This window comes from Anabrus simplex, chromosome 4 (assembly GCF_040414725.1).
Source record: "Anabrus simplex isolate iqAnaSimp1 chromosome 4, ASM4041472v1, whole genome shotgun sequence".
NCBI classification, from domain to species: Eukaryota; Metazoa; Arthropoda; class Insecta; order Orthoptera; family Tettigoniidae; genus Anabrus; species Anabrus simplex.
In genome coordinates, this window is record NC_090268.1 from 60140007 (window position 1) to 60165730 (window position 25724).

Sequence of the window (25724 nt, forward strand, 5' to 3'; positions counted from 1 at the left end):
TTCGCTTGAGATTCTGAGGGGAAAAAACCTAGTCTTGGATTCGGAGAAATACGGTATCATTCCAGAGTTTTCTTCTTCAAATGGCGTAATCTAACCTAACCGTATATGTGTCATGAAAACATATTTGAAACGCATGTGGAGAAATGAGTTATCCTTGCTAAAATTGTACATGTGATAGCCTTTCCGAAATTTAACTAGACGTGAATATGAATTATCCTCTGAAATCAGTGATGTAGGCCTACTCTGCCATATCTTCAGGTGTATCACATTCTTACTTAATTTTAGTATGGTATATAACATTAAAATTAAGAGATGGTTTGCTTCAGCCATTATTTTGAACGAGTTAACAACTGCTATCGGCTACGTTATTTACGCATTTATTACGAAAACTTGTTATCCTCTTTCATTTCAAATTTTCTTTAGAGAACAGCAGTCATTGGGTATTAGTAATCGACTCCAACATCGCCTTCGAGTCGATGAGAACGCTCGCAAATGCACATCATGAGAAAACTATACTGTACCAAAGTGATCGATCGCATTTTGTGGCAAACGTTTCAGTTTCCTTATTCAACAGCGTCACCTATCCTAACTTAACCGTACTATACGTATGAAGCCAGTAGAGAAATGACCTTCTCGCTATAAATTTACATGATAATAACCTTTTCATAATTTAACCAGACGTGAGGAAATATAAACTAACCTCTGAAATCAATTATGCACTCTGCCATATCTCGAGGTGTATCCAATTTTTACTTAATTGCAGTATTTAGCATTAAAATTAAGCGATCGTTTAGTCAGCCTTTATTTTTAATGAGTTAAGAAATGTTATCGGACACGTTATTTATGCATTCATTATGAAAATATGTTCTCCTTCATTTCAAATTTTCTTTACGGAACAGCAGTCGACAGGTATTAATAATCGACTCCGACATCATCTTTGAATGTCAATGAGAGAACTCGCTAGTGGACATAATGAGGAAACAATACCGAAGATAATCGATTGCATGCAACATATCTTGATTTATAAATTTCATTTTTCCGTATTGATAGTTACCAATTGTCATAAAAGGAAAAGAAAGTTTCACCTGATCAATACTTTTTATTTACATGTAATGCAGATTATCACATGTCTAGGACCGGTTTCGACCTCTTAACAAGGTCATCCTCAGCTACATTAAAATCTTATTTGCATTTTCACCTTATGCCTCATAAAGATCTTTATGACATACTCTATTGTTTAACAATATTATTTAAAATATTTTTTATACTCTTGCTAAAAAAATTTAAAACATTACATCATAACTGAAACTGTGACAAAACAAGCTTATATCTTAATATACACATGCAATTGTAGCGGAATGAATTCGTCTTTAAGCTTATTGAGTGTAAATGTTTACCATAGGCGTTTTGCCTATTCAGTTGAAATAAGCCACATTTTACAAATGTATAGTCATATTTGAGGGGAGCTTTGTTAACGACAAGCCAACCACTTCGAAAATAAACCCGAAATAGCGAATGGGGCTCCTCACAAATTTATAACCAGTGTGTCTTTCCTGGACCGTATACATATACACCCGGTATAATTCACTTATTGCCAGCTAACTACTGCACATGGATAGAAGTAAAAAGTCATCTCATGACATAAAACACCTCCTCATTTGTGACTGACGCTCGCTGCAACTGTAGGCTGACACGCTTGGGTCGTGAAATTAAGTTCTCTACCAAATCCTCACCCAGGCCAGTCGCCGCTGGCGCATCGTGCGTGCAACATGGCCAGGAACGCTAATGATGGGAAATATACGAGCGTACTAAAGGGTGATGTAAATGTGGTATCGAGGTTTCTTTAACATTTATTTAATAGGACATGGACTGGGACTTTGGAATAATGACGTAATAACCAGGGAAGCACACTAGAGAGGGACGCCTGAACCAGTTTCGACTGTATAAAATATAGATGCAACAAATTAAGTGTATTGAATAGGTGGACCTTTCTTACTTTTGATCCTACTGTTATAGGTTTGAAGCAACAGCTAAACTGAGTGGGGGTCATCAAGCTGCTGTTATGTGTTTGGCAGTTGGAAAACTTTCAGAAGAGGAAGATCTAGTCATTACAGGTTCCAAGGACCATTTTATTAAGGTATTACAGCTTTAATGGAAATAGTGGATTTAGGAAATATAATAGGGAAGAATTAACTATCTAAATTTGTTTTGTTTATTCATAGGTGTTTGAGGTGAATCGAGGTATTTCGACTGCATTCACTCCTAAGATGAACCTTAACCCTCCACACTATGATGGCATTCAGTCCCTGGCCATCCGTGGTGAAATCCTCTTTTCTGGTTCCCGAGATATGTGCATAAAGAAATGGGATCTTTCAAAACCGGAACTCATTCAGGTAAAAGGAATAAGAAAACATTGTGTCTTTGCTTTGTTATACTAGATGTAGTACAAAATTAATGCCTCCTATCTTATGCATTTTAAGCCTGGCTCTTCTTAATATTATTAGGTGTGCTGGAAAGTCATTAGATGTCATTAGATTCACCACACCAAGCAACAATGTGATGTCAGGCTGAGTGGCTCTTAATCAATAACCATTTATCTGCATTTAGGGCAGCTGCCCAGGTGGCAGATTCCTTATCAGTTGTTTAATTAGTCTTTTCTTGAATAATTTCATCAGTTTAGAAATTTACTGAACACCTTCCTTGGTAAATTATTCCAGTCCCTAACTCCTCTTCCTATAAATGAATATTTGCCCCAGTTGTCCTCTTGAATTACAACTTTATCATCATATTGTGGTCTTTCCTACTTTTAAAAATACCACTGAAACTTATTTGTCTACTAATGTCATTCCACTCCATCTCGCCAATGACAGCTCATAACATACCACTTACATTAAATCAATAAAAGTAAACTTCCATATGTTTGATAATATATATTTACTTTAAGCGAATTAATTGTAGAACATGTTTCATTCCTTAGGAATATCAGCTACATAACATTGCATAGGTGAAATTACATAGAATTTTCTTCTTCTGAAGAGACTATTTTAAAATAGTACCCTTGTTATGCTTAACATTTGTTAAGTTGTTCATTTTTAGAAAAGTTTAAATTAAACGACAATATTCACTTCGGAGAAGAAGAGCAGCTAACGAGAACAGTTTTTTAAAAATTAAGACGTAACATCGACATGAAAGTCTTTTTCAAAAACTTTTTAAAAAAATGAACAACTAAGAAAAACATACTCATCACATATGACCAAAAGTGTTGTATACTAACAATTTTTAACATCTATTTAAGTGAATAGGAAATTGTTTTAAATTAAGTTAGAACACTTCAGCGCCCCACTCTACCCTCCCTGCATATTTTAATTATTTTTATCTTTTTAAATTAGGTCTGTGAAAAAAGAGAGCATGGTGTTCCTATATATGATCCAATATTGCAGGAAAAAGCACTTAGTTAAAACAGAAAGCTTCCTGATCGCATTCCTAACTTCACAGCCAGCCAAGGTTTGTTAGAAATATGAAAAATTCGTCATGGCATACGTTAACTTTCAGTGACAGGTGGAAGTTTTCCGGAGGATAAAGTGTCGATAAAATATTTCAGAAAAGACTTTCAAGAAATTATTTCCTCCGAGATATTAACCCCACGTCAAATTTATAATGCCAATGAATATGGACTTCTTTTATCGGATGCTACCCAGTAAGATGTTCACTTCTAAATTAGATAACTTGGCAAGGGGTAATAAAAGGTGTAAATATCAAATTACAATATTATAGTTTGTAGCAATGCATTTGGGAGGTACAAATTCCCTTTCCTGCTGAAGGGGAAATCACAAAAAGTGCATTCTTGGACAGTGGTGTTTAAAAAAAAAATGATTCCACTATGATTTTTTTAATAAGAGTGAAGAGATACTTGGAGGAAGAGGGTCTTGCACTGAAGACCATATTGTTTATTGACAATGCACAGTCACATTCAGGAGTGGAGCTGCTCATCAGTAGTGATATGAGAGTGAAGTTTCCCCTCCTAATGGAACAGCTCTCTTACAACCGATGGATCAAGGTGTACTGGAGAACATCTATCCTGTATACAGAAGGCGGCTACTGGGTAAATTAATCGAAGAATTGGAGGGAATAGGATTAGACATAAGGGTTATACACTGGATAAGAACATTTCTAAATTCAAGAATTCAGAAAGTCAGAGTAGGAAACCTTGTATCACAGGAAGAGAAAGTTTGAAAGGGAATTGCACAGGGTAGTTTAATTGCTCCATTACTTTTCTTAATACATGCAAACGATTTAGGGAACAATGTAACATTAAAAATAAGATTGTATGCAGATGACATAATTGTTTATAGGGAAATAAATAACATTGAGGATTATTCAGAATTACAAAAGGGACTTTGATGGTATCCAACAATGGGTTGAAGAGAATAATATGAAGATTAATAGACACAAATCAACTGTTACAACATTTACAAACAGAGGCTTAAAAACTGAATTTAATTATACTTTGGGTGAGGTAATTAATTGTCCCAAAAGATGGCAAGTGCAAATACTTAGGTGTGAGATTTGAAAGTAATTTGCACTGGAAGAGTCATGTTGAGGATATTGTTGGGAAAGCATACAGATCGTTTCATGCCATAATGAGGCTTCTTAAAGGATTCAGCAAAGAAGTAAAAGAGAAAAGTAACTCAGGTATGGTTCGTCCATTATTGGAATATACAAACAGTATTTCGGATCCTAGCCAGGAATACCTAATAAAAGAAATAGATGGCATGCAGAGGAAAGCAGCAAGATTTGTAGCAGGGAATTTCAGAAGAAAAAGTAGTGTATCAGAAATATTAGAGAAACTTGGGTGGGAACTTCAAGTAAGAGAAGGGAGAAAACCAGACTTATAGGATTATATAGAGCTTATACAAGAGAGGAAGCATGGGGGGAAATCCATAACAGGCTGCTTCAATTGGAAAATAATTACATTGGCAGGGCTGACCAAAAGTATAAAATTAGAAGGGAGCTGAAGCAATTGGGGTAAATTTTCATTCATTGGGAAGGGTGTGAAGGAGTGAAACAGTTTGCCAGGGGAATTATTTGATCCTTTTCCAAAATCGGTACAAATATTCAAGAAAAGCATAAACATAAACAGAAGAAAGAAATGTTAGAGGACACTTGACCTGTGCAGGTTATTGTAAATGAAGAATTTTTGTAAATAAATTAATTCCATTCCCTGGTTTACGGAGATGGAACTGCATGTAGGGGTGAAATACAGTGGGGACATTGAGGGCCCTGGGACTGCTACAGTAGCTGTGAAGGCCCTTGAGGAACTCTGAAAAGCAGTGGCAAAAGGTGTTCTGGTTAAGATGCAGAAGGTAGTTATGCTTCGTAAGTAACAAAATGGGTTTAAAAAAAAAAAAAGCTACGTAAATTATATCTATAGCAGTTGTATAGTATTATTTGAAGTGATTCCACATACTGTATAGGAGTTGATTATGTTTGTAAGTACAGAAGATATTTTGAGTAGAATTTTGTAAATAATATAAATTTATTGTGAAATGTCTACATGTGCGTGCTGCTCTCAAACATTGCAGAAATTTTAAACAAAAGAAACACACAATTTCAGTAAAATGAAGAAAGTACAGTTCGTAATGTATTGACTTTGTGTCAAAGAAAGTGGGTTTTTAAAAATTCTTGTTAGTGTCAAAATAAATGTTTTGAATATATTAGTAGCTTATATTAACTTATTAGATTGTTTCCAGATTATGCGGATTTTCAATAATCCGGATTACCTCCGATCCCACTAATCCTGATAAACAAGGTTCTTGTGTATAAGGAAATATAAAGGTCCAATAATACTGCCTTGAGCAATTCCCCTCTCAATTATTACAGGGTCAGATAACGTTTCACCTACACTTATACCCAGAGTTCTGTTTTCTAGGAATATACGCCAAACGAGTGGCTATGCAGTTTGGATCACTTAGCTAACAGTGTAAATTCGGAAGATAATGGGTTCAAATACCAGACAAGTGCTGGGGCAGTACCTTAGTTAAAGCCACGGTTGCTAGCAAGAAAAAAAAAGAATCTTTCACCTTTGTTGTTTGTAGTTTACATGGATCATCTGCTGAAAGGTATAAAGTGGCAGGGAAGGATTCAGTATGCTGACGACTTGGTCTTAATGGCAGATTGTGCCGAAAACCTGCAGTCTAATATCTTGGAACCTGAAAATAGGTGCAATGAGTATTATGAAAATTAGCCTTTCGAAGAGTAAATTGATGTCAGTAGGTAAGAAATTCAGCAGAATTGAATGTCAGGATGGTGATACAAAGCTGGCACAGGTAGATAATTTTAAGTATTTAGGATGTGTGTTCTCCCAGGATGGTAATATCATGAGATTGAATCATGGTGCAGTAAAGCTAATGCAGTGAGCTCGCAGTTGTGATCAAGACTGTTCTGCAAGAGATTCTTTTCTTATGCATACCAGCTTCATCCATCAAGTTCATTCCTAACTTAGCTCCCGGACAAAACTATCTTTACATTGGTCTGTTTTCAGACCAACTTCGCTTTATGGGAGCGAAAGCTGGGTGGACTCAGAATATCTTATTCATAAGTTAGAAGTAACAGATATGAAAGTAGCGAGAATGATTGCTGGTACAAACAAGTGGGAACAGTAGGTTACTCTGTACGAGGATATAAAGGCTAAGTTAGGAATGAACTCGATGGATGAAGCTGGTACGCATAAGAAAACAATCTCTTATTTCTTTCACATCTGACGATTATCAGAAAAAAGGATTTTACGACAACTAGTGATGAGAAATCTGGGAAAGAAGACAGGAGGACTTTGGATCAAAGAAATTCAAGATGGTCTCAAAACAATTGGACTTAAAATTACAAATGTAGAGAACAAGAATAAAATTACCACCCTTCTTAAGAATCACAAATTTTCAGCTGAAATGATGCACAGAAGGCCTTTAGAGATATCATACAAATTAAGAACACTTCGATCAGAACAAATGAAGAAGTACTGGGCAGATAAAAAGAATCAAACAGTACAACCTTCCAAGAAAAATATAAATGGAAGACTCAAGTGGCCCAATGTGTGGCCAATAAAGTTAATTATAATAGGAAGCCAAAAAGCCATAACTCCACTTTTGCCGATTTAATAACAAAATGTCATTAACACAAAATTAAAAAATTATACCCAGGGGTATATGAAATATTTATATATTATGAGTAAACATTAACTAAAACATTGCTGCATGAACACACTCATTTATGCAATTTCTTGAAAACCAGAAGGGATGGAGATACAGGTTTCTCACTTAGTACAGCAGAATACCCCTAGCAGTATTTTTTTTGTCGTGTAATACTTTCACAAGCACTTCCTGGGATAGTCCTGGGTTCCTGGACAGGTTTCACAGAAAAATGATGTGTTCGCCACCGATGACTTTCCTGTCAGGACATAGGCATCCTCTCGGACATTGGTGATGTGCAGTTTCCTGTTCAGACGAGAAATAAGACATCAGAATCACTACTATTACATGACTGCTCATAAACATTGTTGCTATGAATGCTGTGGCTAGTAGACACCAGTTACTGCAGAATGTGAGCATTATTCCATTGATGATATATTTCACAAGATAGCACGTCGAAAGCGAAACAACGGAATCATAAATGTCAGTACTGTAAAGAGAAATGGTTATATTACAAGGTAAATCATTTCTACCATTTTCCCATAAATTTATATGAAATCTAACCTTAAAATTATGTTGGCGTAGTCCATCATAGGACTTGAACTGCCATATTAGTGGTCGGACCGAGTCCAATGTCGGACCCTATGAGGTTAAGGATCAAACCATTCGTTTTCTACTACAGTATTTTGTACATAAAATGCAAATATTTGAGATTTACTTTTAGGCCTTCTTCAGAACTACCACTCCACCTTGAACTAATCAATAATTTGTTGCTGAACTTTAAATTCTGATTTTCCTCCATTATACTGAGTATCACAAAATAATAATTTCGAGTGGCTATTTCTAGCTGAGTGCAGCCCTTCTAAGGCAGACCCTCCGATGAGGGTGGGCAGCATCTGCCATGTGTAGGTAACTGCGTGTTATTGTGGTGGAGGACAGTGTCATGTGGTGTGTGAGTTTCAGGGATGTTGGGGGTAGCACAAACACCCAGCCCCCGGGCCATTGGAATTAACCAATGAAGGTTAAAATCCCCGACCCGGCCGGGAATCGAACCCGGCGGGGCCCTCTGAACCGAAGGCCAGTACGCTGACCATTCAGCCAATGAGTCGGAATCACAAAATTATGTTAAACATTTTTCCTGTGTTGCTATAATGGAGAAACAACTGAACAGACTTACAATATGTATCTGAACCAATCTTAAACTTTTTTTTTTTTTTTTTTTTGCATATTCCAAGATAAGGAACGAAGTTGGGGAGTACTGTGGTTTCCCATTTCCACACGAGGCAAATGCTGGGGCTGTACTGTAATTAAGACCATGGCCGCTTTCTTCCCATTCCTAGGCTCTTCCTATCCCATTGTCGACATAAGACCTAACTGTGTCGGTGTGACATAAAGCAAATTATCATTATCATCATCATCAATGTCCCACTCCAGTCGCCCGGGTGTGGTTAACAAGCCTCATCCACTCCTTTCTGTCCTTCCACTTTTCCTGCTCCATTACTTCCACGTATCCAATCCAGCTTCTCTAATGTCCTTCCAAATCTGATCCATCCACCTTCTTCTCAGTCTTCCAACTGGTCTCTTTCCCGTAACTCCTCTTTCCAATTCCCTTCTTGCTACCCGTTCTTTTCCCATTCTTTTTACATGTCCGAATCATCTCGGTCTTGCTTTTTGTATCTTCTGTACTAACGGTTCTGTATTTAGCTCTTCTCTGATTTTAATATTTTGAATTCTATTTCTTCTTGTCTTTCTAAGCAATGTTCTTAAAAATTTCATTCCTACTGCTTCGATCTTACTATCTTGTCTCTTATTAGTTACCAGCGCTTCTAGTCCGTATGCTACAATTGGTATGAAATTCTGTTTATATAATGTTAATTTTGTTCTCTTGGATACTTTGTCATCCCATAAAAGCTCTCTGGCTTGATGATAAAATGTTATACCTTTACTTAATCTGTTATTAATTTCACGGTTGATTTCATTACTTCCATTAATAATGCTACCCAGATATGTAAACTGTTCTACATTCTCTAACCGTTCTCAGTCTATGTTCACTTGGCTTCTCTTTTTCACAGTGCATGAGTACAGTTTTCGTTTTACTAATTACCATTCCAAACTCCTTCAGATTTTCAATCCAAACGCCCAGTCTCCTTTGTACTTTCCCAAATCTCCACATCATATGCAAATACCAAAGCATTCACTTCATCACTACTGATACTGTTTTACATGTTTTATGATTTCATCCATCAATATAATAAACAATAATGGTGACAGTGCACTTTGTTGCTTGAGATTTTTTTTAATATATAAAATGTTTCAGAGTCACCACTCTCCACTTGTACACTGCTTTTCCTCTCATGATACAACATTTTTATCTTGTTAATTAATGATTTTGGTACATTCTGTTTCAGTAGGCATTCCCATTTTGCCATGGAGCCAGACAATACGAAGATGATTTCCTTGTTCCTTTCCAGATGTTTTCCTTTATCGTTCGCACTGTAAATATCAAGTCTATTGTTGATGTATTCCGTCTAAAATCATATTGTTCTTCCTCTAACTTCTCCTTTTTCTGCCGCTTTTCCCACGCCTGTTGGATTGCGGGTGCGAACTGTCTCACACATGTGGATTTGGCCCTGTTTTACAGCCGGATGCCCTTTCTGACGCCAACTCTATATGGAGGATTGTAATCACTATTGAGTGTTTCTGTGGTGGTTAGTAATGTAGTGTGTTGTCTGAATATGAAGAGGAAAGTTTTGGGACAAACGTAAACACCCAAGCCAGAAGAATTAATCAGAGGCGATTAAAATCCACAACCCAGCCGGGAATCAAACGCGGGACCCTCTGAACCGAAGGCCTCAACGCTGTCCATTCAGCCAATAAGTCGGACTGTTCTTCCTCTGTGTTTCTATTACTGTATATCCCTCGGTCTTCTTTCTATGACTTCCTCCATTATTTTTAGCTCATGTGATAATAGAGTTTTACCTCTAATTTTCACATTTCTTCCTCTTTCCTTTTTTGAACAACGGTACAATGCTTCCTTGTTGCCAATCTTTAGGTATCCTTTCATCCTTCCTTATGGACTGAGGGCTTGGTATAGCCACTGTAATCCAATGCTTTCTACTGCCTTAATGATATCAGCATTGAATTCGTTTTTTCCACTTGCTTTACCTTTGGTCATTGCTTTCACTGCCCTTTCAAGTTCCAACCATGTTATCAGGTTCTCTTCTTTTTCTCCATCTATTTCCATTTTCTTATCTTCTTCCTTCGAGCAGTCATCCTCATAAAGTTTTTCAAAATACTTTGCCATCACCTTCTGAAGGCCCTTTTTGTCATGTACTATGGATCCATCTTCTCTCTCTAATGCCTTGATTTTTTCTTGATTTATTCTTTTCGATTTTATTACTCTGTATCATAGTTTCTGATTTCCTCGATTATCTTGTTCAATTTTGTTGGTAAACTCTCCCCAACATTTCTCCTTTTCTTCCTTGATACTCCTCTTTACTTGTAGTTTCAATCTTTTGTATTCCACATGTAACCTTGCTATCTTATTCTCATCCCTCTGATATGTTTTTTGCTTTTCCCTATCCATTTCTTTACCTTGTTCCTTTATTTCTTTTTTTATTTAGTCTGTCCACCACCATGTCTCATTTCCCTTAACCTTTGATTTTGTTTTTCTGCATACCTCAAGTGCTGCTTCCACAACTGTCTGTCTTAAATTGTCCCACCCTTCTTCTCCACTTCGTATTTCCGTGTTAGGCAAATTCCTGTTTATACAATCTTGGAATGGCATTCTTTTATCCTCCTCCACCAATTCCCAAATCCTGATCTTTGGTTTCTTCAATTCAATTTTATGGATTTTTACTTGTTTTAATTCCACAATTAATGATCTATGATCAATTATCACCCTCCATACTTTCACTGTGAATTATCTTCATATTTATGACGTATCTTCCCCATTCTCAGTCTGTTGTTATGAAATTGATGAGTGTTCCATACTGTCCACCCCAACTATATGGGTTGATCTTATGGCTATTCCTCTTCATAAACCATGTGCAGACATTCCGTGCCAGCTCTCCTGATTTAAGCGGGAGACTCCCTATTTTTGGTCCTTCCTCCCTCTTTCCTGATTGCAGAGACTTATCTCCCGATTTTGAGAACAGATTTAGTATTCCTGCACTTTTTGAAAATCCCAGGTTTGATGTTCACTGATTACTGGCAAGACAGATGCCATCAGCTGGTGGTGTTCTTAAATATGACAGAATCTGTTACATAATGCTTGTATCATTTCCACATAGCAATGCCGAATGTGAGACTATTTTTGAATATATTTACAAGAACAAAAACTAAATTAGGATCAAAGCTTCCCAAAAATGAATTCTGGAAAAAGTTACTTAAAACCAGTTCAACTAAGCCAGTGCTTTGAGCATAAATCTAGTTCAGAAATTTATGAAGAGGGCTAGGGCAGTTACAATGATAGATAGATAGATAATGCCTTTATTGGTGGCGAAGTTAGGGCTCAAGGCCCTCTCTTACACTTAACCACTAGATGAGTATACATATACATAACTTATAATTTTGAATACAAATAAAACAAATAATACTAATAGCAATAATAATAATAATAATAATAATAATAATAATAATAATGAAAGAATCCTTAATTTTAAAGTACACAAAATAACGTACACTTAAATTATGTAACTGCAGTAATCCATTCATTCATCCCATTCATTCCTTCATTCACTCAACAATTATCCAGCAAGTCAGCGGGATCTACCCAGCAAATGCTCCCGGCAAGCCACTTTAAACTTGCGATGAAAAGGATTTTCTCTAATGTTTGCAGGTAGCGAATTCCATGACCTAGACACAGAGATTATGAAGGAGCGGTTGTACACAGCAGTGCGGTTTATAGGTATGGCAAGAGAGGAACCAGATCTTGTATTGTGTTCATGATAGGACGAGAGGTAAGAAAAAGATGAAGACAGATAGTCGGGAGTATTAGTGGAAAGAACTTTGTGCAGAAGCGATAGCATGTGAAGTTCACGGCGCTGGTGCACTCGAAGCCACGACAGCTCCTTATAATAAGGTGATATATGAGCATCATATCGCAGATTAAAGATATATCTTATGCAGCTGTTCAGGCTCCGGTCCAGTTTCTTGTTACTGTCCCAGGTTATTCCAGTCAACACAGTGTCACAGTAGTCAAATATAGGTAGTATAAGAGAGCGAATTATTTGTACTTTAAGTCGAACAGAGAATATATTAGCGAACCGTTTCAGGGGATATAAGCTTTTATGTACTTTATTGCATGTGCTTATCACCTGTTGAGTCCAGTTTAGAGTCTCAGTCATGATAATTCCTAAGTTGGTCACTGAAGTAGAGTAGGGTATGATTTTATTGTTTAAAATTATTGGGGGGATGTTCTGTTGCTTGAGGGAATAAAGGTTTTTACTGGTACCGATAATAATAACTTGAGTCTTATTTGGATTCATTAATAAACTGTTTTTATTTGCATAGTCACTAAGATGTTGAAGGTCAGAACTTATTTTAGTAATTGCAGTATCAATATCACTCGGTTTTGAATGATAGTAAATCTGTATATCATCCGCGTACACTTGCAATTTGCAGAATTTAAGAGCTTTTGATATATCATTAATTTGGATGATAAATAGGAGTGGTCCGAGAACCGACCCCTGAGGGACGCCGAGGGTCTTCCTTTAACATCCTGAACTCAAATTTCCAACTGTTACACGTTGCCGGCGATTTTCAAGATAAGATAAAAAGAAACGAAGTGATACACTGTTAAAATTTAGCTCTCGAAGTTTCTGCAGTAGTAACTGAGGATTAACAGTGTCGAAGGCACTACTGAGATCTAATAATGTCAATACAGTCACGTCCCGTTGGTCCATTGCACGTCTGATGTCATCTGTCACTCATAGTAAAGCTGTCGCAGTGCTATGTCCTTTCCTGAAGCCGGATTGAAAGGGATTCAAGAGGGAATGCTTGGTAAGGTATTCAGTAACTAGTGTATGAACTAGACGTTCAAGCACCTTGGATAAGGGTGGTAGAATGGATACTGGATGATAATCTGAAGGAGAATCCAACTTGGAGCTCTTCGGGATGGGTCTAATTAGTGCATCTTTCCAAACATCTGGGAAAACTCAGTTTGTCAGGCAGTAGTTAAATATATGAGTTAATATTGGCAGAACAGCTCCTAAGATATCCTTAATAAGCGATATAGGAATGTCATCATTACCTGTGGCATTAGATGTTATAGCGTATATCACACGTTTAACTTCATTTGAGCTGACATTTCTAAAAGAGAATTGCTCATACACAGGCTGCTCTTGTAACAAGGGTAGTGAATTTTCTGGGAAGGAGGTAGAGGCTATTCTTGGCCGTGCGAAATGATCATTTAAAACATCTAGCGATATGCTTGGCATATGTTGCTCTACGGCTTTACCTATACCTAACGTGCGTAATTTATTCCATTTTTGTCTCGGGCTGTTATTGTTCATCAGTTCCTGAAAGTATTTATATTTAGCATTCCTAATTAACTGTTTGGTTCTGTTTCTCAGAATCTTGTATTGCTGGAAATCATCTGTGTCATGCGTCTGTCTGTATTGTCTGTAGAGTTTGTCATGACTGGCCATAGCAGATCTTATCTCGGCCGTTAGCCAAGCGGAAGAATGGCGGGTGATTCTTTCCTGTTTCTTTGGTGCGTGCTTGTCAAATATTTCCAGTACCAGTGAATTGAATTTGTTTACTTTAGAGTTAATGTTCTGAAAATTACGTATACTATCCCAAGGCAAGTTATATGCATCGTAGCGTAGTTTATTCCGGTCCATATGTCGTAAGTCCCGTATTGTAATGTAGCGTGATTTGTACTTAGGTATTCGAGTAGAATAACACACGTACAGTAGGTCATGTGAAGAGATGCCAGGAGCAGGGATCTGTCCGTGCTTAATTACTTTTTGAGGTTGATTTGTCACAAGAAGATCAATTAAGGTATGACTTGTGCGGTCAGAGTAATGAACATGATTAGTAGCGTTGAGGGGTAAAATTGTCATGTTTGTAGCGATAAATAAATTCAGTGTCACTAGTCTGCTTCAAAAGGTCAGTGTTAAAGTCGCCCATGATTATAATGTCATCGTATGCCGAGATAAGATTTGCTAATGCCTCTTCAAAATCATCAGTCTGTCTTATTTTAGGCGGCTTGTATACAATCCCTATCAATATCTTTTTATGACAGTCTAATTCTACAAACATAAATTCCGGTCGCAGTGTAAGTCGTGGGTCAGAAGTGGAAATTATCTTACATTTCAGGTCATTTCTGTAATAAAGTAGGAGTCCACCGCCTATTTTGTCAATGCGGTCATGGCGTAATATTGAGTATCTGTCAAGGTTAGCTGTCGATGACGGCATGTCTGTACGCATCCAGCTTTCACTGATTCCAATAATATGTACATTGTTCACTTCAAAAATAGCCTGAACCTCTTCTATATGAGCTAATAATGACTGGCCATTTAGGTGACAACAATGTAATGATCGCGGGTGGCTACTGAGCTGCTCTTGCAACACAAGTCCTGTTGAAGGTGGTAGGGACGAAAGAGAAGGGGAGGGTGAGGGCTGTAGAGAGGAATGCAGGTCAATAGTATTACCGTTATACTGGTCAACAATCATATGAAAGTAAGCAGTATGAAAAACAAAAGTTAAGTAAGATGTAAAATAAGCTTACCCCAGCAACCTGGTGAGTAGATTCACTGACTTTCACAAGCACACACATACACACACACAAATATAAATTAATTATCGGTACTACACACATAATATCTTTCTCTTAATTTCACGAGTTCATCCTACTCCCTGCAATGTTTTTTAACTGTGCCATCGTGGATATTTGAGATTTGGTTCCATCTTCTCTTAATACACATATGCGTCCATCTTGAGTCCAGCATTTCTGCAGTCCCCATAAATCCCTTGCCTGATTAAGTATATGTTTTCTCGCACTTGTGAGGGACTCAGTTAGCATGAGCCCACTGCCCTTCAAAGCTCGCTTTGCACGCCACACTCGATCACGATCATGGTATCGTAGGAACTTCATAATGATAGGCCGATTTCCCTGTGAGACCACTTCAGCAGACGTTCTATTTTGGCGGCCTAGCCTGTGGCAGCGATCCACATCAAGAATTGAAAGTTCAACCAAAAGTTTATTTTTCAGTGTGTCCAGCATTTTAATGTAGACGTCCTCGGACGGCTGTTCCGGGACACCATGCAATAATAGGCAGTTCCGGCGACTGTACTGTTCGGCCTCGTCCAACGCGTCGTCTTGTTTCTGGAGCCGATCTTCAAGAGCCTTCAACTCCCCTTTAAGCATGGAGATGTCTTCGCTGGCCTGTTTCTTGAATTCCTGGAACTCGGCACCAAGCGCTTGGAGCACGTTCGGTGGGTTAGCGGCACTGACTGCTGAGTCTAGGCGAGCTTGAAAGTCTTTCATGCTATCTTCGAAAGCCGATATCTTCTTAGCTACTTCCTTTACCGACATGATTATTTTTTAAAGAAGAAGGCACTTAAATATATCACTTTTTTAACACGGATTAGCACTTTCAGCTGATTAACTTGCAATTTAAACAGGGTATAGCAAGAGCAACTTTACTCTACCGTCTCATTCGGCGCCATCTTGCCATGGGAGAGTCATGTGTTTTAAAGCTCAGATGCATGCATTGTTACAATATTTATAAAACAGATGCAATTGTTCAGTATAAATAAATTAACTAGAATTATTTAAAAAGAGAATTTACATAATTTAGTATAATGTGTTAAATATTCTTCAAAGTTACAACATCAATAATGTGTCGTAACATGTCCGGATGTGCCACAAAAAAAAAACACCAAAAAAAAAAAAAACCAACCACCTCTCCTGATTTTTGGCTTTTGAAAATTGGCACATCTGCATCTGTTCTTTATTATCAGGTTACTTCTGATACAAAAGTCCAACAGTTTCTCTCCATCTTCATTTCTATTGCCATACCCATGTGGGCCCAGAATATCCTCATATCCCATTCTGTCAGTTCCCACATGAGCATTCAGATCTCCCATTATCATAATCCTATCTCCAACAATATGTGTTGCCAGTTCATTGAGGAACTCTTCTTTATCTTCCACGCTACATCCTGTCTGTGGAGCATACACCTGTACTATCTTCAGTAGTTCCTTGTTTACATGTTTGTGCATTATTATAATTCTTTCATTTACATACTCAACTTCAGCTATTGTTTGACATTCTGATTCACTACAAATCCCACTCCATTTATTTTCTCTTTACTGTTACCCATCCAGTACAAGGTGTACCCCTTTTCTTAGTTTCTTCATTCCTTTCCCTTTTCATTTTACTTCACTTAATCCCAGGATGTCGAGTTTACATCTCTCCATTAGGTCAATCAATTCATTTTCCTTCCCATTCATTGTTAAAATATTTATTGTTCCAAATCTGGTTTTGTTCTCTGATCTAACACTTGCACGAACATCAGGATTACCATCATACTGTGCAACTGAAGCCAGAGACTTGTCAGTTCCATTTCCATTTTTAAACTTCCATCCAAGGCTTGTATTATAGTTGAAAGCAAGTACAAATTAACTCATCTGCTGATGTGCTAAGCCTAACGCATCTGAGGATTTTCTTTCGGGGTTTACTACCTTAGCCTTTGAAGATCCCTCTTTTCCACAAGGCAGTGGTTTCCTCTTCTAATTTTCTCCAGAGAGGATGGGTTGCCTCATCCACCATCTCCGCCATTCCAAAGGTCTCCTTCTCTGCCTAAGATGCTGTTTAAGGTCTTCACCCATAACCCTGGGCATGGGTTCCACGTTATACCCCATGAGACTGGGTCCCTGCGTAAACTTATCTCTCCTTCACACTGGCCTACTAATGTGGAAGATACCCACTCCCACAACGTGGATGCGCCAGACAAGAATTACTCAAGTGTAGGATAGAAAAGATCACCCTATCTCCCTTGAGTTGGGTTAGTGGTTGTGTACGGTGCCACAACCAAATAAAATAAAACATGGGGGAGTCAAATTAAAATATGTATGTTTGAATATCTTTTATCTAAGTAGTAATCTTTGTATTTTACTTCATACATTGCCCTTTTGATATGGAATCCTAATACTTAACCATCAAAAGTGATTCAGTTAAATACATTTGTTTCTTTGCTTTCAGTCATTGAACAATGCTCATAAAGACTGGGTATGTGGCCTGACTTTTATGCCTGGAGGGCAGATGCTTGTATCAGGATGCCGTGCTGGAGTAATCAAGCTCTGGTCAGCTGACTCATGCCATCAACTTGGGGAGCTGAAGGCGCATCGTTCACCCATCAATGCTATCACAACTAATTCATCCCACATCTTCACAGCATCCAAGTAAGTCTCACAATTCATTTTTTTTTTTTTTCAAATGTATTGTGAATTCTGGGAGGTTGTAATTACCGGTATTTTAAATTTGAACTAAGTGTGTTCTGGGTCCTTCCTCTTTCAAGGTGATCATAACATATAAGTGAAATTGGGAGAAATCTGGATTGTTAAGTTCTCCAAATTGAAATTCATTTTTAAAAAGCATTGTATTTTTCTTCTTGTTGGAGTTGTTAAACTGTTAAGTACTGTAAAATAACTCTGTGGAATTTTGTTTCCAGACATTGAATAATAAAGGTAGGATTTGTATCTTGATTGATATTGTATCAGAATTATTTTATATATGCACTTCTACTAAAGATTTTTCCAGCATATGTAACACATTATATACTATAAATTCTAGGAATAAAATATCCCATTTCATTTACAAAAGGAAATGTAAGTATATTTAAAAAAATAAGGTGGTTCTTCAAAGGTCATTTGATCTGTTTGGTAATAAACAACATACCAGATTCTTAATTGTAGGCTACATACGCCCTCTTTCCTACACATGTACATACTCCAGGTCCCTTGGACCCTTAATTACATGGGTATTAGGTATATAATGAATAGGTGTAGTTACTTGCCCCGAACAGGTACATTGTATTAAGAAATTTTTCACTTTGTAATATTTCTCATAACTTAAAATCAGTATATGTTACATCACAATTCAGCTACTGTATGCTGTTTTACATTTATCGTAGCTGACTTGCTTGACGCACTTGCAGTATGGCACGTAAAGTTCCAGCTCGATTACACTTTCTAATCCTGTGCATTACTGAGCTATGTTCCTGGCACATGCTCTTTGAACACTTGGAACATACCATCTTGCTTTTCCTATCTTTAGACGTATGCACAGACAGTACGGACGTCTTCATTTCACATTGCCCTGCTGGTTGTTCCTGTCACAATCTGCTAAAGCAGGGATGGTAATAATCCAAAGAAACCGATTTCAGGAGATTCGTATCAGTGAAGGCGATGTGCGAAGAAAGTGAAAGGGGTGGCGGCTGTGACCTATACTAGGAACAGTCCCGGCATTCGCTCCTTAATGTAGGAGAATGGAAAACCACTGAAAACTATATATTCTCAGGACAGCTGACCATGGGGCCAGCCTTTTTGTCTCCTGAATGTAGAGCCGTGGCCACCCCCTCTTCTACTCGGTTGGTGGGTCGGAGTGCAGAGCTGTCGGACCACTTGTGGGCCGAGACCCAATCTGCATCTGTTATGAGAAAAATATCAACACAACAACCAAAGCACTTTTTCTTTCAAATAAAGGTTTACATCCTACTGTAGGCCATAAACAACGCTCAAGGAGACCATCGCTATCGCACATTCTTGCACATTCACTTCTAGTAGTTCAAAGCAATTAATGTAGGTGGCAAGACAGTACATACCGGGAAACATAACAACAACAACAACAACAACAAGAAATATAAGGGTCCAACGGGCCCAGTTTTTGTAAATTTGTTGTTTGAAGGAAAATCAATAAAATTGTTCCAAAGAAGAAACAAAGGTGGTGTTACTTTGCAATGGATGGCATAAGGGAATATCCAAATGCACAAAACTTATTAGTGAAGAACTGCTGAAATATATTATGCTAAAATTCTTACTGGGTCCAATGGACCCAGGGTATGCATCCTAGGGTTAATATCCATACCAAAAAGTAAGTATATCTGGAAATAAGTGTAATTCTTGAGAATTTCCTTTGTGTTTCATTCTTCTCCTTTTGGTGCTGTCTCCTCATAAAAAGTTGGTGAACATTATCAAGTACTTTCTCTTATTTGGTGTTTCCCATATCAGAGTTACCGTATCGTCGATGTTGTACTACTGTCAGATGTTCTGTGCCCAAGATAAATTTCTCTGCCCACATCCATTTTTCCCTTTCATTCTGTGATCAGTTACATCAGGCCTTATTTGTTCTTTTCTCATAATTTTTCAGAATAGATGAGGAGGCAGTAAAGGACAATGAACACTGATCAGTTTCTACTGTCCACAAAAATACTCATTTTCTCTGAGTTAACCCCTTCTTTAACAAAAATGTCCTCATGTTGAACTGTTATCTGAAGACTCAGTTTGACTGTTTTAGAATGCCCTTCACGTAGTTAAAAGAAATTGCAGTATTTTATTTCTATCAGGTAAAGTACTATGAACACAGCCATTTCTTCAAAAGTTGAGCAGGTGAGACTCTCGTATACTGCTACTCACAAATGGCATTGAACCGTTTTAAAAAAACCATGAGAATTTAGGTTCAAATTTCCACAGTTTCCAGCATCTTGTCTTATTTCAGTGTAGAAACAAGGAAGATGCTTCTTGGGCTTTTATTATCATTTCATCTTTGAGAAACATTGTGTTTAGATTCTTTTCAGAAATTATGAAGAACTAAACTCTGGTAGAAAAAGTGTATTGCAAGTAAATGCGGTAAAAGCATTTACCGGCATCTAAAATAATTCCCACGGGATAAAATTGCGGCACCTCGGCATGTCCGAAAACTATAAAATTAGTTAGTTTAGGGTGACTAGATTATTAATGTAGAAAAACCCAGGCTATTTCTGAAATATGGAAACAAAAAATTAGACACTAGTTACAAATAAAGTATGCTTCAAAATTGGCTGCACTGCTGTACTGAGATAAATAGAAACTAATAATTACACATCATATATTTTAATAACCTACTACGCCCTTCCTGCGTCGAGGTAGGTCAACGAAAAAAATTTCCCAACCAGCTTTCTCAGGGTTTTTTGCAGTTGTGATGTATTTTTTTTTTAGCGTGAGATCCGAAGAGAACTTTGATGCGTTGATACAAGGTAACTAATTTTCAACCTAGTGCATTGTTCATTCTTTCTACCTCCCAGATGGACATCTCCATCCGACTCCTCAGTAAGGACATTGTCAATGAAAATCTTAACTACTATACCTTATTCTAACATGATATTTATAAATAAATTCTCAAGTGAGGTTTTCTTAAACTAACATTATTTATGAATAAACAAATAAATCCAAAGAGAAAAATAATAATACTATTCCCAAAATGCATATTACATGAGTATGTACTGCAGAAAAGCTGATCCTATATTAATACAACAACATAACCCTCCTTGCTGTAATCTTCAATTCATGTTAATTAAATTAGGCTCTTCACTCTTCTTACATCTCATAAATAATATCTCAGTACAGCCTACCGTTACTACCTGTGTGCCGTTAAAATGTCTTAAAGCTCTCAATATCTTCAGATATATTACATCACAAAATCATATATTCTCTCTTATGTGCCACTAACCTAAATTATTTTGTAGCTTTCAACCCTGACTTGGTTCATCTTGAAGACTGTAGCTCAATATAAGGTGACTAACAAACATCATAACCTAGTATTACATCATTTGTTTATGATATTGAAGTTATTAGGTGATTATACTCGAATTTCTATTCTCTACGACAATAACCTTTCTTATACATTCATGGGCAAGTATGATCCTATTTGACCTGTATTACTTCTTAACATATTCCATTTCTTCTTTCTTACGGCGACATATACATCTTCATGTACTTCATATTCCATGTTTCACTTCATTCAATTCTTCTACCTTATAATTATTGCATTTCATATCACGTCTCTTTTTAATATCAACTCTACATAGCAGGAATTTTTCTCTCGACGTATTACTTGCTTCTGTTTCCCTTCATAACAACATCCATCTCTTCTTAATATCTTATAACCTTTACCCTATCTGACAACGTTACTCTTCCATAAACAGCCTTACTAAATACAGCGTATAACCTCTATGATACTTCTTTACTGACATCTATATTAACCTTGGCTATGATTTGGGGTCTACACACATTCTCGTAATGCTCTCTTATGGTATAAAATTTGTTGGGAAGACTTGGATTCATTTATACTATGGTCACTTCTTACTTCAGTATACATGGATTGGCAATATATGTTAATCGTGAGAGCTAGGCATGTCAAAGAAGTTGATTCCATCGATCACAACAGGCACAACAATCACACTTTCAAAAGAAAACGAGTTGTATTGTATTCTATCAAACTACATAAATATCTTAAAATAATAAGAAACTTATCTCATTTCCTCCGCGATGTTGGGACAGATTGGTCTGCTTGAATACTGCCAGTGAATCTTGCGGCTGCAGGGGCACAGCTGTTGTCATCTGGGCTCTCTTAGGTTGGATCGGGCACCTCAGAGTAATCCATTTCCCCCATGCGGTTAAAACTTCTCCAATGACACTCAGCTCGTTCATGAAAATACAACAGATGAATTGGATCAGACAATACATGTTAGTGAAGTTTTCTCTAGCAATCTTTCAATTGATTAAATGTTAGCCTTCTTTTAAGTGATTATCTTCTCAAATAATTCCATAATTTAATAACGACGGTGTAGATTTACTTTCTTTATATGGGCTACTTTATAGCTGATCTTTAATTTTGATCTTTTTCTTCTCCGTGCGGCAATTGTGTAGGCGTAAAATGCTCTACTCTTCTCCCAGTTTTCCAAGTTGTTCTTTTCATGGAAAAGCGTGTTCTTATTTCGTCTTTGCGAATGGATATCTCTAATTTGGCAGGCTACACTTCTTAATATGCTTCCAGATCAATATTTCCTCTTCTTTTTGCAGTTTTGTAATGTACTTCTATTATCTTGGCTGAATTACATCTGAGTAGTTGGATTGCCGATAAAATAGCCATTCACATTTTCCTTAATAATCCAAATCTCATTTCTTTGACTTTTGCATGGTCAGGATGATTCTAATCTGGATTTCTATGACATTATATGCTTATTTACTCTGTTTGATGCCACCGCCGGCCATTGTGTTTATTCCGATCTCCTTAATATTTCTACTTTAGGGATAGCGTCATGGTACACTACTTAAAACAAACTCGTGATGATACTGCATCATATTATAATCATTGATCATTTTTTTCAAGAAATGAGCCATAATTTAAAATATCAAAATAGATTGAATATCTCCTAACAAGTAAACAGTATACATCAACAACCTACTGAACATAAACCTTTGCCGTCTGAATTAGGAACAACACTGTTAACTTTGTGCATATCAGAAGACCTGATATCTCGCAAGAGCATTGAATTGCTTAATAGCAGATTGTAGAATTCCTTTCACCTAAGGTCTTGAAAATGAGTCTAAATAATTACAGTTGCTTGAATAGTTTTGGTAATAGAACTTTTTTTTTTTTCATCAATCCAAAAGTGGTTAACAGTTAAGAACTCTTTCCACAACAGCATTTATGCCTGGTACAGCCAGAGCAAAACTCTCAACCACTTCTATGTTTTTACATGGAATGCCTACACTTTCAAGTAAGTGGAAGACATCACACCATTCGTATCAATTTCCACATTAAGTTTTCCCCATTCCTGAAATTTTCTGGATACATTATTGTTCACATGTCCTGTTTCATCAAATCATCTATTTGAATTGTTGAACCTGAATCTACTGCCTTTCAGAATTTTCAGACTGTTCAAAATCTTTTTCCAAGATACAGAAATTGTCAGTGTTGCCCAGTGAAATGATTTCGTAGGGAGAGATCCATTTTTCTAAATAACTTAAAAAGTCATAAAATAAATTGTCTGATATTTTGATTAGGTGAAAAGACCTTCAGTTTTTAAGTGAATTAAAATTGAAGAAATCACTGAAATTGGAAACTTGCTACATTTCCTTGTGTTGATAATTTCTTTAAGCTCTTGGCTGAAATCTTCGTTCTTTCCAACTGTTTGGACTGAATTTGAAAACTTTTTAAGTTGGTTTAAGTTGGCTTTGTATGAAATGAAGCCAAAGAAGTGACTGTGGGATCTCAAAAAACTGTTTCAGCAATGTAGGACACCTATCCCGAGACATGAAATAAGATTTCAGAAATTCATACATATCAATAACTTCGTTAGCTTCTAGTAACAATGATAACCATCTAATTTTAACACTGCCCAGTATGAAAATATTGAAATATTTTATTCATTGGAGTTTTTATGTTGATGGGAAGAGTGTCTGCACTTGTTTGTACAACATTGTGTACCACATGGGCTGCACAACCAATGACTTGAATGTTTATTTTGAGCACACCGTTCAGTTTAGAATAAACGCTATTTGTTCTGGCCATCTTGTACCCACCAAAGTTGGTGTTACAGTTGTTTGCATAAAGTGAGACTATTTTGTCTTTTTTTTTAGTTATCGAGTACATAAGTAGCTAATAATTCTGCTGTTTCTCCACGAATGTTCTGAAAACAGATTACTTAGCACTAAACACCTTTCATAGGAATGAAATACTTAACTAGAAACAGAATTAATTTTAAGTTTTTGTGATTTAATGCTTCAACCATCACAGATGCACACTTAGCATCTTAAAGTTTGATTGCACTTCATGCATTGCATACAGCAATATAATGTTCTCTAAAATCAACTTGTCCTTCATCCAGGTACACATGAATTTCTTTCTGATAAGAGCTGTGCAGTCCATTGATCAGAAAGAATGGTTCTTCTTCTTAATGTGCTGTGTTAATGGCAAAATCATAAAGTATACTCCTCCTTATTTTCCTTCAAGAAAGGAAATTCTTCTTTCAAGGTTTTGGAGAAAGCACTCTTTCTTTCCCCTATATTACACATGTGTATCTTGAACAAAACAAACAGCAGACAATGGAGAAAGCTCGCCATGCCAAGCATTTAATCTGCTCTCTGGTGGTAGTAGCAGAAACCAAACATCATAATTTTTTTATTTCCGCGACTGCGTTCCCTTAAACATTCGAGTCCCGTCTACAGTAAACCTCGGTAAGCGAAAATGAATTAGACCAAAATAACAGAAAAGCAAACGAAATCCGAGGAAAGAGAAAAAAGTTCAAGTTATTGTCAAGTATGGAAAAATGGGACATTGGACGTCCCATTAAAAGCTTGGCAGGACAGGGGGACACAACTGGAAAAAGGGACAGTCACATTAAAAATGGGAAGTCTGGTCACCGGAAGTTAGTAGGACATAAAACCAGTAACAATATTATTATTGCATACCTCTTTATAACTTCTAATTTTGCTTCCAGTGTCATAATTATTTTTTCTGCTTTAAAGACTTCGAGGTAATTTGATCACATTTACCTCTTTTTTTTTCCAAAATGTTTGCCTTGCAGAATACTCCAACAATTGAGCTTACACCTTGATGTTACCTTGTGAAATATATGCGCACACAAAAGCACATGATAATGCACGGGGTGACTCCAAAATTGGTCCTGGTTGTGATTTTTTTTTTTTTTTTGCTATGGGCTTTACGTCGCACCGACACAGATAGGTCTTATGGCGACAATGGGATAGGAAAGGCCTAGGAGTTGGAAGGAAGCGGACGTGGCCTTAATTAAGGTACAGCCCCAGCATTTGCCTGGTGTGAAAATGGGAAACTACGGAAAACCATCTTCAGGGCTGCTGATAGTGGGATTCGAACCTACTATCTCCCGGATGCAAGCTCACAGCCGGGTTGTGATATTTTACAATTATGGTATTCTTCAAATTGCATTACAATAAAAAAGTGCATTATGAGGGTTACCTGTAAACTAGGGCTACACATTATACATTCAGGTATAAGAAAATATATTGATTCTAATTTATACTTACTATAAATAAACACACTAGACTACAGACAAAAGTCAACAATCAGAGAATAGGAAGAGTGATTCCAGAAGCAGAAAGAAAATTATGTTCAGAAAGGATGAAACAGTATTGGACTGACAAAAAGAAGAAAAATTTAAATTTAAATAAATACTTACTATACATTCAGATAAGAGAAAAATAGATTTCCTTTAGTTTGCAATTTATCATTCTCTCCGTTGTTTAACTCTGTACAGCAGTCAATACATTACTGTTGGATACTGGGCTTGAGACTCCAGAAAGGAATGCAAAAAATTGTTACAAGGAAGAGACAGGCAGATAACAGTTCTACTACTGCTATTTTAATTTTCCTGTTACTGAGCGACTGTTGCATGGTTTGGGTTCTATAGCTGTCAACTTGCATTCATGAGATAGTGAGTTCAAACTCCACTGTCGGCAGCCCTGAAGATGGTTTTCCATTGTTTTCGCATTTTCACACCAGGTAAATGCTTC

At 36.9% G+C, this 25724-nt stretch overlaps 1 protein-coding gene across 2 annotated transcripts in view; it reads left to right on the forward strand.

The window, feature by feature from the left end:
* Klp31E (kinesin-like protein 31E) overlaps positions 1-25724 on the forward strand; it is a 580309-nt gene that overhangs the window by 492815 nt on the left and 61770 nt on the right. For both annotated transcript variants that reach the window (XM_067145074.2, XM_067145075.2), the window contains 3 exons: positions 2017-2137; positions 2223-2393; positions 17395-17594. In XM_067145074.2, the coding sequence (XP_067001175.2) occupies positions 2017-2137; positions 2223-2393; positions 17395-17594 (492 nt within the window). The remainder of the gene's footprint in view (positions 1-2016; positions 2138-2222; positions 2394-17394; positions 17595-25724) is intronic.